Here is a 17,844-nt window from a genome sequence, read left to right as displayed (position 1 = left end):
TTCTCCCTGTACTTGGAGCTATGATTTCACTTCTAAAGAAAGAAGGAGAAAAAAGGAAGAATACAACAGGATTCAAAGCTGTTAAGATATTTTTCTGAATAGTTACTTGAACAAAGATCAACATTTTAAATACTATACTAATGTTTCAATGCTGCAGGGGGCACTGATGCACCGTGTATCTACACTACTGCAGAGCAAGAGTCAGACAGGACATGATTAAACAGTCCTGCAGGTTACAGATATTAAAAAAAAAACAACAAACAAACAAAAAAAACCACAACATGAACTATTTATAATCAGTTTAGTTTTGGAGAAATTAGGTAATTGTAAAACATTTATATGAATTTTTGAGAGGAGTTAATGTTTCCTTTACTGAAAAATATATTTGTTTTTCTGCTACAAACAAGTAGTTACAGGGATAAGACTGTTTTCTTAACTTCATCACCAATGCCCCTTGAAGGATGATATATCTTTCTAGAATTGCATTACTTAATACTACAGCTTTAAACAAACAATCCCAATTCCCTCTAGAAAACAAAAAATAGTTGCTTAGCAGGTATCTGGAGAAGAACATTTGTTAACTGTTAATAATAATCTGCTTATATCTTTATCAGCCAATACAGATATTATCTGTCTCCCAGACTCATTTTAAATACAGTGCATTACAGTAAGAAATTAATATACATGTTTTATAAAATGCAAATACATCTTTCAATAACTAGTTATATTTTATCAGGTTATTCATCAAGTCCAAGCCCCTGCCAAAGCAGGTTCCCTACACCAGGTAGGTTTGTTTAGAGGAGGGCTGCAGAGCTGATCAGAGGGCTGAAGTAACACTATGGAGTACCTATGAAGACAGGCTGAGTGAGTTGGTCTTGTTCAGCCTTAGAAGAGAAGGATCTGGGGAGACCTTTGTGGCCTTCTAGTACCTAGAGGGAGCTTACAACCAGGAGGGTAATCAAATTTTTTCAAGGGCAGACTTCAATAGGACAAGGGGGAATGTCTTTAAACAAATAGAAGAGAGATTTAAGCTGGACGTTGGGATGTTACTCAGAGGGCACTGAGGTGCTGGCAGGTACAGGCTGCCCAGAGATGTTCTGAATGCCACATCTCTGGAGATACTTCAAGACCAAGTTGGATGAGGTCCTGGGCAGCCTGATCTGGTGGGTAGAAACCCTGACCACAGGGGGGGTTGGAATTAGATGATCTTTAAGGTCCCTTGAAACCTAAGCCATCCTATGACATCATGCTTATCAATTCAGAGTTTCTTGTTACATCTATCAGCCATGAATTCTAACATTCTGGTCCCTTCTGAGCTACAGAAACCTCCTCTGTGTCCAGTGTTTCTCCTTATTAAATGTACATTCTCTCTTCACATACACTATGATGATTACAGACATTTTGTAGGAAATCCTGAAGTAACTTTCCACAATTTTTTTCTTTTTCTTTTTTTTTTTTTTTTTTTTTTTCCTTCTCCAATTTCTTTGAGGATTTTTTAAACAAATCTATTATCTTTTCTAATTCTAATGCACTTCTCTGGAAGAAACCAGTACAGTAAAACCAATATCACACTCAATAATGTAAACAGAAATGAAGTTATCTACTATCTGTCTGAACAGGAAAGTAGATAATAACATTTGTCATTTTGCTCCAGAAATTTACTTCACACTGCTTGTCTGTGTTAACCAAAAAGAGCTTCTCAGGACACTGTACTTACTTTTGGTATTTAAACAGTTGTATAAAAAAAGTAACTTCAAAAGTATTATCATGCATATTATTTTCTTATAATAATTGAACCTGCAATGTCTGAGCAGTTTTAGGGGAATTTTATTTCAAATACCTTGTAATTAAAAAATACTATAAACACTGAATTACAGCTTCTCAATACATATCGCTAAAATTGACATATTTTGGTTATCAATAATATAAGGGACATTAAAAAAAATGGTTTTAAAATTTAGATTCTTGAATCATTTATAGATCTGAACAGGCATACTGAAAGTTCTAAAGAGAAGCTAAAACCATTTAAATTGTAAAAATATGTTCAAAACCTCTTTAAAAAAGTGAAATACTGTCTATGACTGGCTTTATTTTCTGTAAAAACACAAAAGGCTTTTTAAGGCTGATTGTTTCACTTCTAGCTTTTTTAGATTGGATTTTTACAAACCCACAAATACTTTATAAGTCATGATGTTCTGTACTCCATTCACTGACATAATAAAGCACAAAGAATGGATTCCTGCAGATAGCTGCCAGACAGAATAAAACTTAGCTTCTAAACTTTTCTCTTGATATTCTGGCTTTTGTAAGTTGAAGGCAACTTATGATTTCTTATTACTTCTGTATCAATTTTGATACTTTTATATCAAAGCGATTCTCAAAGATGATAAAAAGCAAAGAGAAAATCTTATTCTGATTCAAGTTTCCAGTAGGCAAATTCTTCCTTTTGGTACGGCACTTATTCCTCCTTATTCTGTCTTATATGCCTCTCTTTTCACAGTACAGGCTGCTACAATAACAAGAGTAACTACACCTCCATTAAAAGGCATTCTATGCATATAACTTGGAAATCATGGAAACCTGCTGTGAACTGTAATTATTTGTGAGTATATAACATAACATTTTATCCCCATTTCTAGATTTCTGAGATTGGAATGCCATCAATGCTAGCTCTAAAACTTGTTGTGATTGTAATCCATTAAGGAAGGTATACACGATAATTTATTTTATTGCCCAATTATTTTTAAGGCAATTCCGCTGGTTATACATACTTGGCTCTTTTTGAATCACTGCTCATAATAAATTTAAGGCGAGGTATACAGGGAAACCTCTTTAAAACAGAATTCTGTCAAACCATCCATACACCCATGTGCAAGTTTTAGACAAGCAGAAAAAAAATGAGATTATTTTTTCTACTCTAGTAGAGTAGAAGGTATTACTGTTCACAGATCTGTCTGGCTAGAAGCCCAGGTGATTATTTCAGGAAACTACTGAACCGTACAACTCGATGTCTTGTGTCACTAAAATAATTTTTCTTAAACATTAAGGTAAGGTTCCCAAGGAGTATTGCAACTGCTGTCACACATCATATAATTAATGCTGTGAAAAATACATGTGATGAAGTTTTAAAATCTCTGAGAAACATCTTTAGTTTTTGCTTTGTGAAGCTGCTCCAATCTTGTTAGAAAGTTGGGAAGTTCTTATCCCTTTGTTTGTGTTAGATAAAATTTTATATTTTCATGTTTACAAAATCATTTTATTTTTATGAGGAAACCATGTTGAAACATAGCAGCAAAAAGATAGATTAATTCATCAGAAATCATAAATCTTAAAAGTGCATTTAGCTAAAACACTTCTTTTCATGGTTTGATGTTTCAAAAGCTAAATATGTTCCTCCTTGAATTACAGATTTTCTGAGAAGGTATAAATACTCAAAGCACTGTGGTAGAAGGTAAGTAACACTGTTTATAGCCTACAGCAACCACAAATGTTGTAGCAATCTGTAGCATTCCTGAAACTATAATCTCTTATGTAAAGCAAAAAAAAGGAATCTTCCTCATTTGCTGTAGCTAAAAATATACAGCTCAAATCCTACATCTTTACACCTGTCAGATTACTGTACATTCCAAAGGTGAGAGAGGTTGGAACACTACAAAAACACCTTAAAACTACCTTTGCAGTCTTGCAATTCTGATTACTTTTGACTTTGATAATGCTCCAATTAGAAGCAATTCACTGTGTAGTCCTTTAGATTGTAATGCCTCACAGAATTTTGTATCCACTCTGGGCTGGCCCACTGACCTCTGTCATATTTCTAACTCTTATCTCCTATGTAAGAACTTGTGATGGTCTGCTGAAAAGACATCTGATAGGCAATCTCTCTCATTTCCATGTTTGAAGAATGGGTTGTGGTTGTGACTTTATACACTGTTCAGAGTTTGTGTGGCTTTGAATCTACCATTCAACAGAAAAAGGTCAAGGCTGATAGATTTTTTTTTGTTGTGCTAAATCTTTAGCACACACATTTCTCCTTCCTAAGCACACGTTCCTCTTTCCTAAAGTATTAATGTAACAAACTGGATAATTTCTTCCGTTCTGCACTGTGAGTGTTCTGAATAAAGCCTGGCACTTTATTTTGCTGATGTACAAAAGGATCAATTTATATGCAACAGTTAAATATTTGGGGTGAAAGAAGCTCTACAAATAGATTTAATAAATTCAATAATCATACAAAGTAAGAATCACCAGTAACTGGATATATTAGATACTATTTAACTACACTAAAATAAATGCAAAGATGTGAACTGACTGTAAAATAGCATTTCTTGAGCACTGAAACTTTCCCTTTAGCACACAAAAGAAATGCATTATAAAATAATGAAGTACATACATATGAACAGCAGAGCTGAAAGGCAGTTTCTTTTAAAAATCTGTGAATATTATTCCCAAAAATTTCTTTACTGTGCAACTGAGTCAGACTGTTTTACAAAATATCTGAGGTGTCATTTATTTGCAGCAACAGTCTCATATATATACTTTGGCACAACTAAACTGACACATATCCTTGCAAATGTCTTCGTGATAAAAACAGGATGAAAAGAAAAGCATGCTACCATTTATGACTTATTAGCTGTCATGCAAGTACCTGGCAGTTCCAACAGAAATCAAGATCTCATCACACTTGTTCGTTACAGAGACATCAACAGTGACTACTACAGAAATTTGTTGACAGAATTAAGAACCAGTCTCCTGCTGATGTAACACGTCTGAAGTGGCAGAGAAGTAAGAAAGGTAAATAAACATAACAAAAAATATTATTAATGTTTTAGAAATGACGGTTTCACTAACAGTGATTGGTGTTAGTTCTGTGCTCTGCTGATTAGATGATGCATTTTTGCAGAAATAGGGAGAGGCTTAATATTTATGAAGACGTTATCTCACCTGTATATATGCCTATACATGAATGTGTCTAATATCGATCACAATTTACACAAAATTCTTCAAAGGACTTAGGTAAAGGCTTACACAAACATTTACAGTGATTTTGAGGATTTATAGGCCATCATTTGAACAGGAAAAAAAAAAAAAAAGGTAACAGAAAAATACCCAGAATTCACTCACACACTACAGCAGAAAAGAAACTGCATATAACAGCAGAACTCACATAGGAAAAGAAAACATTAAAAATAAATATAATAAAAGATGAGAGTAATCAGAAAGGACAAATCAAGCAATGAGGATGAAAGCATAGAAAAGAAAATCAGGAACGGGAAAAGGAGGAAGAGACAATCAGAAACACAAAAAAAGGTTATCAACCAGCAAAAGCAACAAATAACAGAGGAAAAAAAAAAAGGAAAAAAAAAAGGCATAAAGTACAAACAATTCTTATCATTATGTTTAAATTGCACAAACTAGCTATTAATATCAAGCACCATATATGAAATGAATATAAATGAAGCTTTTTGTTCAATTCTGTACTCTGGAAACATTTTAGTCAAATCTGTACATTCGCCACAGAAAATACAGAGAATATAATACAAAAAACTGAGTAGTATCAGTATTATTCATTGAATCCTTTTCTTCTACACTACTACACTTCTGCTTTCTTGTTTCAGTTAATCCCACAACTCCAAACTGTTTATGAAAAAATAAAAACATAGCTACCAATACTCAGATGTAAGAACATAATTTAAAAGTCTGAATAATCTATAGGGCATAATCTCAAAGCTTCACAGTGTCTTGTGTTTATTTATAAACTAAGATATAAGTAGACAAAAGAGTTTAGTGATTTCCACCTGCTTGTACACTGGACTGAAAGTGAGTTCATCAGATTGGATGAATTCAGATGAAGAAAACCTTACCTTACTATAACCTTAACAAAGTATTTTATAGACTCTTATCATGAACTCTAATATACAGTATGCAGCAGTACAGCCCTTTTCCATTCCCAGGTGTGGAATGGTAACTTTTTGACTTTCACAGTCAGTTGAGAAGTAGTTTTCAGCAGTCCCAACTTTCACCCTTTCTGCTGATAGAAATCAAACCCCTCATGTTGACAGATGCTCTGAATTGTGGAAGTTAAATAATGTTCTTAAAAATCTGGAAGTTTCATAGAAATTGCATGGGAGAATGAATCTTAAAGAGTTGTTAGGGGTCTCTTGCACTGCTTTTAAAAATATCACAGAAAACCTTAAAACAGAAAGTGGAGTGAGTGCCCACAGAAGAAAGGGGATTTAGAACCATGGAAGTGGAAAACTGAGGATAAAGCTGAAGCAAGGGCTTACTGAAAACATGTAGAGAACTCCCTAATATATTGTGTAGCTCCTAAGAAAATTGTCATACATTACAAAAACCATCAATCCTCTTGATGGAATGAAATGTAGGTAATATATATTCAAGAGTTTCCTTCCTAAATGGAAATAGCAATTATGGTCTCTTCTGAAATGAAGCTTAGTTTCAGCCTAGAAAAAACATCTTAAGATAAATTAGCAGTAAAATAAACTCTTCAGGAAATAAAATCCAAAAAGCTGTCCTATAGGCATTGATGAAGCCTGTTTCTTAGCTCCTGTCTGAGAATGTAAATTGTACATTTACATCCATCAGTAAGAATCCTCTTAGGAAAGCAGCAAACAGTATTTTTTATTTTATTTATTTAGGAGTTAAAATAAAATAAAATAAATAAAATAAAATAAAATAAAATAAAATAAAATAAAATAATAAAAGACTAAATGGAATGGATAGGTATCTGTGTATATATATGTGTATGTGCATGTATGTGACTGTGTAGTCCTTGCCCCCTTCCCCCCAATCAGCCTAGTCATTATACCCAAGGCCTAGTGCATAGAATAAAGTGCAAAAGGCCTCTTCTTTGGGACTGATAACAATCAAGACAATCATGGAGATAGCTAACGACCACCATATTGTCTCAAATAGGGAGCACAGAGAACTGATAATAGACACCAAAATCAATAGAATCATAAAATCACAAGACCATCTTAGAATCATAGAATCACAAGACCATCTAGTCTAACCATTGTCCCATCACCATTACTTCCACAGCTATTAAACATATCTTGTAGCTCCTCATCCAGACACCTCTTGAACACTGCTAGAGATGGCAACTCCACCACCTCGCTGGGCAGCCATTCCACTGCCTGACCACTCACTGAGAGAAAAAGTTTATCCTTACATCTAATCTAAACCTCCTCTGGTACAACTTGCAGCCATTTCTTCAGGTCCGGTTTGTTGCCTGAGAGAAGAGGCCAAAGCCTTCCTCATCACAACCTCCCTTCAGGAAGTTGTAGAGTACAATGATGTCTCCCCTGAGCCTCCTCTTTTCTCCAGACTAAACAATCCCAGCCCCCTCAGCCACTACCCATAAAATTTGTGCTCCAGACCCTCACCAGTTTTGTTGCCCTTCTCTGCATATGTTCCAGGGTCTCAGTGTCTTTCCTGTAATGAGGGGCCCAGACCCAATTCTAAGTTGTATGACTATGAGTCAACCATCTTACTCCTAAGAACCCCTTTGAGAGTTTTTCTTGAAAGCAACTGTCTGAACACCAGAATCTCCCCTCAAGCAGGAACATCTATTGAGGTTACGAATGCTTGCACAGAGATTTACCCAGGATATGATGACACCTTGCCAGCAGATTCCCAGTAAGTGATATATTGCTTTTAAGCTATACCACCTTCACTAGGATTTGATCTTAGATTCATTATGTACCTCCCACCTCCTGTGTAGCAAATGCTCAAGGATATCTAGCCATTTTGAATCTTGTTATGTCACTGTCATCACTGTTCAAATTAGCACGTTACATCTATTTTATATCAGTATCTTTCTGCCTTCCTCTTAGAAGTGTGCAGTGCTTATTATTTGTTTATGTGGTTGTATGCTTGAAATATCTGAAATTTCCACATATAGTAAGCACAGGAATATAAAACAAACCCCAAGTCCCACATGTTAAGCCAGAACTGAGCTACAGTAAACACCAGCTTTTAATAATAGGAATCAAACCTTAATTTGTATCTGTTATCTCAATTCCGTCTGACAGTGATAAACATTTTTTGCAGCAAATCTATTCTAGCAACACTTTCTGAAACACGGAGGGTTTTTATTGCATTAACACATCCTAATATCCTTCTTCAACAGAAGGAAAAGAAAAAAAGATTTAATTTCATAGCAGATCTCATCAGAGATCTCCAACTGTCTCCTCTACAACTGTTGGCCATTAAATAATATCTTCTAAAATGGCCTATATATACATAGCTCTGGGACAGGAATAGTTTAAATACTGTATTAAAATACACTTTGATAAGATTTAGATAAGTATAGAGTCTAGTGTAATTCCAGAAAACTGCCTATTGGAAGCTGACCTTTACTAATTCATATGGGTCTATGATAACCTTTCCTGAATGCAAAACCCACATACCTCAGAGGACTTTTAGGGCTGCAAATCTGCTCTCAGAGAGCCAAGCTCACATTCATTTTCCTACACGTAGCCTTATTCTGCCATTTCCAAACCTGCCTTAGTTGCACCTTGCAGCAGGAAGCTCTGACAGGCCCTCCATGTAGCTCATCCAGTGCAACCCATCCATTCCAGCTCTTCTGCTCCCCTGGTACCATGTGCTGCAGCATCTCACTTAACTTTAGGCTTAAACAGGCTGTGTCTGCAGATTTTTACTTTTTTTTTTTTTTTTTTTTTTTTTTTTCCCATCCTGTGCCACAGAAAGATGGAAGAGGTGTCTCCCCCTTGGGAAGCCAAGAGGCACTAGTAGCTGGCACACTACTTGAGTTAAGAGGAGACCAACCACAGCATCCTGACTGCTTCAGCTGAGAAACGTAGTTTATGCTTGTACTGAAAGCTCATTTCAGAATAATGCACAAAATTAGATTTGACCCATCTCAGCCCATAAACTTGCTGAAAACAAGGGATTGGAGACCAAACTGTGTCATGCTTGCTCTTCTCTGCAGTGCAGTGAGTGCCCCCAAATTCAGCTGCCTGCGAGAACAAGAGTGTCCCTCGATCTGTGCTATGATACCAGGGCATCCAGTTTAATACAGAACCTTATCTACCTGAAAAGTAACCTGTCACCTGTGCCCCATTAGAACACAATTCTCCTTCATTGCAGTGTATGCATTTTGCACTACAAAAACGAACAAACAAAAGCAACAAACCAAAACTAAAGATGCTAGAGAACCAATAATTCTTGCCCTATATTTTGGATATTTTATGCAGTGGGTAGTCAGTTACATATGTCAGTGAAATTAATGTTGTGGTTTCATTTTCTGTTTTTCAAAAGTTTTTAAACTGTAACCTAAATGCTATTACTGTCCTGAGATAAGCTCTCATGAAAAGCACTGATGCATCCTGAAGTAGTGATGCCAATAGTTTTGAAAAGGTTAATGAACTGTATCGAAAATTTGTTTTTGAAAACTCTCTGTATTATGTGCACATATTAGCACAACCTTTTGGCATTTTAAAATTCAAATAGATCTAGTTAGAAAAATGGCAGAGCACATTTGAGTAAATTTCAAACCTATTAAAAATTCATGAGCTTAAAATTTACTCACAAGTCCATACACTTTAAGAAGTTTCTGCATGTGTCCATTTGGCTGACCTACTATATCGCAATAATGAAGTAATCCATGTTGAGGACCAAGAAATAAAAAAAAACCATCAGGTTACATGGATGACAACAGAGTATGGCTAAGTTTGCACAAGCTAGGATATTCAAAATGAGTAAAAAAACTAAAGGTGATGACAGATAGAAGGACAATTAAAAAAAAAAAAATGGCAACAGCAAGAACAGAAACAGTGTCACAGGAAGACAAATTGCAGGAAGGAACTGGAGAGCATTTTCTACCACGCTGTAAAGTAAGTACTCTGTGTCTGCCAGGCAGCTCCATGTGTAGCAATATTGCATCAACAGAACCATATGAATTCTGTGTACACCAGGCTTTCTAGCATTCACCATCTTTCCATATTTGCAACTTGCATTGCCAAATATTAGCAACCTTCCTCAAATACTTTTTCCCTCCTCCTCAAGACAAACATCTCTTCCCAAGAGGCTCACATTGTAAGAGAATAGTAGCAGAGCTTTCTGGACACCTTCTGACAAGCAGAATTTATAGGTAAAGATCAGTGATGGTCAGGATGCATGCAGGTTAAAACTAAAATAAAGAGCAAGGAACAACGCAAGCTGCCAAGTTAGGGTAGATACAAAATCCAAGGGCAGAGAATACTTGCCAAGGTTCCCTGCAGTTCTCTCTCAACCATGCCACCCAGAGAAATTCAGAATACTTTGAATTCTGTTTCCTACTCCTGTTCACAGAGGAACTGGTCTCTGTGAGCTACAAGGAGCTGGACACTGTTAAGATTCATCGTCAAGATTCTAGAAAAAGCAGAGAGAAAAGGAACGTGCTGTTCACAATAGGGGATTTGTAAGGTCCAGCATTCCTTCCACCATCTTTTGACAAATAAGACTGTTTTCAACGTTAATCTATATAATCTATCATGTAATTTTACTCACCTAATTAGTTACATATATACAGTAAATATTTGCAAGTAACAGGCCATAGAGTCTCAAAATGGCTGAGGCAAGAAGGGACCTCTGGATTCATTTGGTCCAGCCCAGAGCAGGGTACCCAGAACCACATCCAGGCAGCTTCTGAAGATCTTTAAGGAGATTTCACAACCTCTCTGGGTAACCTGTGCCAGTGCTCCATCACTCTCACATCATCCACACACAGAATCCTGCCATTCAGAAGGAATCTCCTCTGTTCCAATTTATGCTCATTGCTTCTTGTCCTGGCACTGGGCACCAATGAAAAGATACTGGCTCCATCTTTGCATTCTCCCTGCAGGTATTCGTAAACTCATCCACATCCATTGGTGAGATTCCCCCTTCTTCTTCTTTGGCTGAATGGCCCCAGATCTTTCAGCCTCTCCTCACAGGGGACATGGTTCTGTTCTTCAATCACTTTTTCCAGTACATACAGATCTCTTCCATACTGAGCATAGCACTCTGTATGTAACCTCACTAATGATGAGCAGAAAGGAATGCTGACCCCCTTCTACCTGCCTGTGATCCTTTGCCTAACACAGCTAAGAATACCATTAGCCTTCTTAGCAGCAAGGACACACTGCTGACTCATATTCAACCTGTTCATCAGGAGTCCTAGGTCACTGCTTGCAGAGCTGTTTTCCAGCTGGGTGGAACACAGCATGTTCTATTTCAGATCACTAATTTCTGTTTCAAATAAATCACTGAGTTCTGATTCAAATAAAATAATATTTAATATTGATGCTACACAGGATCAGCCACAGTCTACTCTAATTGACTAAATAAAAGTATCAATACAAATTTGAATAAATCTTGGCATACAATTCTATAAATCATAGTGTCACAAATAATATGCTATTCTAAATTACAGAAGTTTAAAATGGAACAAAGCCTAATTTGCTTAGAAGCTTTCTCCTTTTTGTTCAGATTTCTGCACATGCTACAAACACAGACTGGACTAAGCATATCTGATTGGTCTTATGTCTTAGCAGACCATGGCTGAAATCTCACTCTAAATAAGCTGTCACGCTTAATTGATTTTCACTGAAAAGTGTCTCTCATAAAGAAAAGGCTTGATAAGCAAACAAAAAAGCATGATATTCATCTATATTCATCTATATAATCATCTTTTTCTCTCTGACCATTATAGAAATTATCTAGAATAGACACCCTATTTAAGGAAGAAAAAAAACAAAACAAAACAACAAAATGCAGTTTCTTATGATTTGAAAAGGTACAGAGGGTACTTTACCTGCAACTGTCAATATTCTGTCTTCCCACAGCATTAGAGAAGTTGAAAGGCCCCACATTATTTATTTCTATGACTTGTATACAGCCAGTGAAATTGTAGACAGGTCCACGTATCTACAAAGGAGAAAAATACACACAGTTCTTATGCTTGTTTTCTCTGTAATCAGTGTTGAAAAGCATTATGCTTCTGTGAAAGATTTCTAATGTACTTCAACCCCACACCTGAAGAAGCCTCCTGGTCTCCATTTATTTTACCATTATGAGATCCTATCAGGTACCTTTGAAATGACAGCAAAAATAAGCAGGAAGTGCTTATTAAAGTGTCTAACTTTAATCAGGTGCTATCAGGTGCTTTTTTTTTTTTTTTTTTTAAAACAGATGAACACAGGACATAGGGAATAGCAAACAAGGAAGCTCTGAGAATCTGCTTTAAAAAATCCACACTTACTTAAGTATATTACTTCCCTGCTCAAAAGATATCTAGCACCATCAATCATGATTCAAAGCTGCCTAAGGACCTAGTGACAACGAGAATGACACCAGGGGCACTGGAAAAGAAAAAAAAAAACCAACCCACAAACAAATCAATCAACAATAAATTGCCACTTAAACAAACAACACTTGTTATAATATGGTGGCAAATATTAAAATGTATAAACAAGCCACCCAAAATACTGCAGCTGAGACTTTATGGACTAGGCCACTGAACTGGGGGAGGGTTCTGGTCACACTAGGTCATATGTACATATTCACAGCATCAATGAACAGGTGAGAGTCCATAGTTTTCCAATAAATATAATGCCTGTGGATTTACATTTCTTGACACTGTAACAGTGGAAGAGGGCATGAGTTGAGTCATCTAAATGATATATGGCCGTGAACACAGAGAATGAGAAGTAAGACACAGATTAGTCCTTAGCACAACCATTCCTAACAGCGATAATCATTCAGGCAGGTTTAGATACCTGCAGAAGGAGAGGACTCACTGAGGTAACTGGTTAATACAGGAACACTATATAAAAATAAAGGGATATTTTTAAAGGAATTCAAGTAAGCATTCTAAAGATTAAAGCCCGTGCAGCTGCATACTTGAAACAAGCTATTAGAGATTCCCTCCTCCATAAAAGAATAAAAAGCAAATAAACTAATAGAAGAAAAAAGACTCAACAGCCTCCCAAACCTGTGATGTTTAAATATTAAGGTCAAACAAACAAACAAACAAAAAAACAACCCCACACTTATAAGGGATAAGAAGATATCTATTAAAGGTTGAAGTCCTGTCCAAATGAAGAACAGAAAATAATATAACTGTGAAAACCTAAAGTAGACAAGGCAAAGAAAAATAAAAACAACTTTGTGAAGGAATAATGAGCATTAAATGCTTTTTAAAATGCAACAGGAACAGGAAGCCTGCCAGAAAGGTAGGACTAACACACCATCAAAGTACAGAGTTTTCAAAGAGATATGGTTCTAGCAGGAAACATAAATGAACTCACCAAATAAAAATTTAATGCAAAGGATCTCTGGGAGGTTCCCATGCCAGAAACCCTTTTTCGTAAGAATACATCAGAGAGCTGTCTCACATTGAAACACCACTAGAAAATGTTTTAAAATAAATTAACAAAGTTGAAGAGTAAAAAACAAACAAACAAACAAACAAACAAAAAAAAACCAAACCAAAACCCACAAAAAACAATCCAGCAAATAATGTATAACTAAGAGGAATTAATGAGCTATTTTTCCATGGCCATCACTTCAAACCGGCTTCCAGATCACACGAATGAAAGTAGTGGACTTTTGTTTTTGTTTTTATTTGGTTGTTTAACCATGTTTTTTCTGTTTGGCTGATTGGTTGGTTGCTTTTCTTCGCTTTTTATGATTTGGGAGAGGAAAATAAGACAGGGAAATGCAAGAGCATAACTCAAACTACAGGTCAGTGAGTCCCATTTCCATTGTAGACATACCAATAAAACTACCTTAAAGAACAACATCAGCAGACACATGCATGAATATAACACACCGGTGAACAGTTGAGATAGTTTCTGAAAAAGGAAAATGTAACTCATGGGAGGAAGGAAACATATGAAATGAATGCCTTGGTATGTAGTCTTTGATTTCCAAAAGGCTTTTAACAAGTTCATATGCTAATGGGCTTCAAAGTAACTCAGTCACCTTGGGATAGCAAGAGGCCTTCAATAAATGAGAAGAATGGTTAAAATAGAAATAACAAAAATGGGAATAGCTAGTTTTCTCAATTATGGAGCTCCCCTAGAAAGCATCTGAGAAATCTGTATTAGGATCTGTGCTCCTCAGCTTATGCACAAGTTACTTAAGGTAGCAAAATCAAAATCCTGAGCAGAGATGTAAGAGAATTTCAAAATATGTAATAAATATAAGGTATATAGTGATCATGATGCATGTGAGTTTCTGAACAGACTGACAATACAGATCAGGAATCTTTATTCAGGAAAATCCACTGTTATGGAGAGTTAAGAGTAGTTTGCAGATGAATGAAGAGTTTCCACAGTTTCTTGCAGTACAGGATCAAAAGGACACTAAATTACATAAATCAGTACCAGGATGAAAGCAACCTGAAAGGTACACATTTCAAACAACTCAAAGTTAAACCAGGAAACTCTGTCATAGTATTCTGTACATACTGAAAATTCAAGGGAGGTTAAAAAAAAATTAAATCATTAGAAGTCGTTAAAAGAACTATGGTATTTAGCCTATATATTTACTTTTTACTTTTCCAATCAGCAAAACATGTTTCATATTGCGATGGCTTCTTGTTCTCTCCAACTCACTGAAGCCTACCTTTTACTTTAAATGAAAAACTGATTTTTAAAAGAGGGAATGGTTTTAAAGCTAGGTTTTACTAGAATGTAAAACACTAAATCAGAACATGGGAAACAAGTAGATCTTGGGCATGCTGCTTGTTAAACAGATAGATTAAATGGGTATATATTTCACATCCCTCTTTCTTGGCAGGGAGTGTCCTTTTCTCTAATCTTTTTTCTTTTTCTTTTTTTTTTTCTTCTTCTTTTTTCTTTTTTAAGGAGCTCAATTACTCCAGCAGTGCCCTGCATTCAAGATGTACACAGCTGCTCCTGGATCCCAAGGAAAATTACCCTTTCACTGTCACTTCTACAGGCTGACAATTTCAGGTAATCTTTGACTGTACACTGTACTACCAAATATCACTTTTTACCTTTTGTAAGTGGTACTCGTAAGTCTGTTTTTCCTGCCTTTTATAAACAAATTAACTTTCAAACTAATAGAATGCTGGATCTGTTGCAAATTTAATATGAACAAAGACATGAAGGTACACACTTCTAAGAAGTGACACAGGACCCAAAACATAGCCTGAAACTAAAACGAAAAAATATACAATGTTTTAATATTAGTTGCATAAACCAATTTTTTAGGACCCTTCTTCTCTCTCTTAAACATTCATGAAGCTTCACCAAAGCTTAATCATGACACTTTCCAGTCACATCATGTAAGTCATTTAAGTTTCCCTCATTCTTTGAAGTGTAAAAAGCAAACAAAGAGAAAGAAAGAAAACAAAAGGAACCAATAAAAGCAAAGGTCAGACACAATATAGCTTTAACATTTATGACATCCACTGTTCCTTGTTAAGTTCTTTCTAGACTGAATATCAAGTTAGTGTAGGGAAAATTCACTATGGCAACCTATGATCCATTTTGCACACTGAACAGAAAACTAATGCTTGGCTTGGGAATCAACCTTTATCTGCACATTCCCCCAAGCACCATTTTCAGTGAATATTTTAATAACATGATTTCCTTCCCCCAGAAACAAACACACAGGCTGAGTGCCTAACCATTTCTCTTACACTGATATTTGTATATCTTGAATGTAATGGATTTCTCTAATGTACTATTAAGATTCCTAGGATCCTCTTCTTGGTTCTGTAATTGTAACTACATCACAAACACCCTGGTCAAACAAACTTTTGCCTTTGGAGTACAATCTTGACAAATAGGCTTTCTATACAAAAAAACTAATGTATTCTTACATGTATTTAAGAATAAGGGCTATTGATACAAAATAAAATAAAATAAAATAAAATAAAATAAAATAAAATAAAATAAAATAAAATAAAATAAAATAAAATAAAATAAAATAAAATAAAATAAAATAAAATGTAACCATGTTTCATTCCACTATTTTTGAGAACAGATACTAGTTGTTATCAGTAGATTAGAGTATTAAAACATGAAATTCACGTTTCTCAGTTTCTTCCCACTTACACAAATACATTCATATACTGACAGACTGTAATACTTAAAATGCCTGAAAATGTCAGGGTCATAGCAACACCAAACATTAAATTCAGTACAATTCTCTATTCTGAAACTATGCAGATATGATTGACATATAGTAACCATGCTCTTTAAATGCCCTTTATACTTGACAAAAATGAGTACAGATACTTACCTGGTAGGAAAAGTTCACACATATATGCCAAACCATTTATTAACATCCCTTACTGCCTAGCCTAAATTAGAGCTGCTGTTCGGTAGAATTAGCCTAGAATTGAGTTCCCAGTAAAATGAGCTTGCATGCTGTCATTTCTCTACAGATTTGTAAATAATATAATTAGGTTTTGGCCTACGATCAGAGCTTTTTATTACAAAAACATAATTAATGCAAAACAGAGCATAGCACAATCTTTCCTCATTTGACTCACTCCAGGATAGATTTTATACATCTTAGAATTTCTCACTATAGATATTACAGTGTACCACAATGCAGTGTTTAGTAATCTTTCATATTTTTTTTTCCCCTGACACATCTATGCTGTTTGTCATTGCACTTCCTAATATTTACTTTTTTTTTTTTATTTTTATTTTTTAATACTCAGCTTCAATGTGAATGCACATGCATTTTAATTTTTAGATAATGTAGCATAAAATAAATTGTATCAGATTTCAGTGACATTTCAAAATGTGTACAAAGATAAAAAGTGGTATTTGTTCTGAAAACAAACATAGTAAAAAGAAAACATCTAAAATAGAGGAGAGGGAATATTACTTTAGTTTCTGTACTAATAATGGCTAAGTAATATGTAGGAAAGAAAAATAGGATGGTAGAAAGGTATAATTGTCTACATACCTCCATAAATAAAATAAAGCATATAAAACACAAAGGAAGTAACGTTGCTTTTACATCTTGACCAGAACTGGTCAGGAAATTAAACCCTAAGCACAAATTGAAACACAACATTTTGCTTAATTGATATGTTAATATAATAGACTGAAATTGTGATACTGAGCTAAATATCTCAAAATCATTTTAATTCTGTTATAAAAAAGAAAAAACAACAACAACAAAAAAAAAACAAAAAACAAACAAACAAAAAAACCCAAACAAACAAAAAAAACCCCACAGACTTTTAAAAAGGAATTTAAGGAGTAAGCCAAATCAAGATTATTTTTCTTGTAACAGCTTGTACTGAATTTTTTGAAGAATGCATTGCTCATATCCTGAGTCTGTGTTTATCAGATCCGTCATGGATATTGAAACACTTTTGCAAAACTTTTATGAAACAAGAATGGTGAAGCATAACAAAATAGACATAAGAGAGGGAAAAGAATCCTTGATTTTCCTAGGGCAATGCATGTTCGTGGCTTGCCTCCTCATTTCTCATTTTTGCTAGCAACTCAAATCAGGGATTTCAAAACTTCTCTTTCTGGGGGAAATAAAAAAGGTAAGAAATCATCTAGTCCCCTCCACTTAAATGCCTGGAATGGATCCTGTGAGCAGACCTCCTGCCTTGCTATGATTTGCAGTGGGAGCTTAAATGTTTACCTGCCTGAGCCCAGATTTTGGCACAGCCAGCTCACTGTGTAACAGGTATCCATATTATTCCTGCATCATCTAAACTGAGCTTCAGTAGAAAACTCTTCACTGTTTCACTGTCAATTTCCCATTATTCTGCCATTTTGTTCTGGCTGAGAATAGCTCATTAAGCCAAGAAGAATTAATTAAGACCTTTAAAAT

The 17,844-nt window shown here is 35.2% G+C and overlaps 1 protein-coding gene across 2 annotated transcripts in view; it reads right to left on the bottom strand.

The window, feature by feature from the left end:
* The window catches only part of EYS (EGF-like photoreceptor maintenance factor), a 779,301-nt gene that overhangs the window by 192,258 nt on the left and 569,199 nt on the right, over nucleotides 1-17,844 (bottom strand). For both annotated transcript variants that reach the window (XM_085543820.1, XM_085543821.1), the window contains one exon: nucleotides 11,816-11,928. In XM_085543820.1, coding sequence (XP_085399946.1) covers nucleotides 11,816-11,928 — 113 coding nt within the window. The remainder of the gene's footprint in view (nucleotides 1-11,815; nucleotides 11,929-17,844) is intronic.

This window comes from Coturnix japonica, chromosome 3 (genome assembly GCF_054131305.1).
Source record: "Coturnix japonica strain WE chromosome 3, WE-NBRP24, whole genome shotgun sequence".
Classification (NCBI taxonomy): Eukaryota; Metazoa; Chordata; class Aves; order Galliformes; family Phasianidae; genus Coturnix; species Coturnix japonica.
The sequence above is the reverse complement of the archived record's forward strand: the minus strand, read 5'-3'. Positions and strand labels throughout refer to the sequence as shown.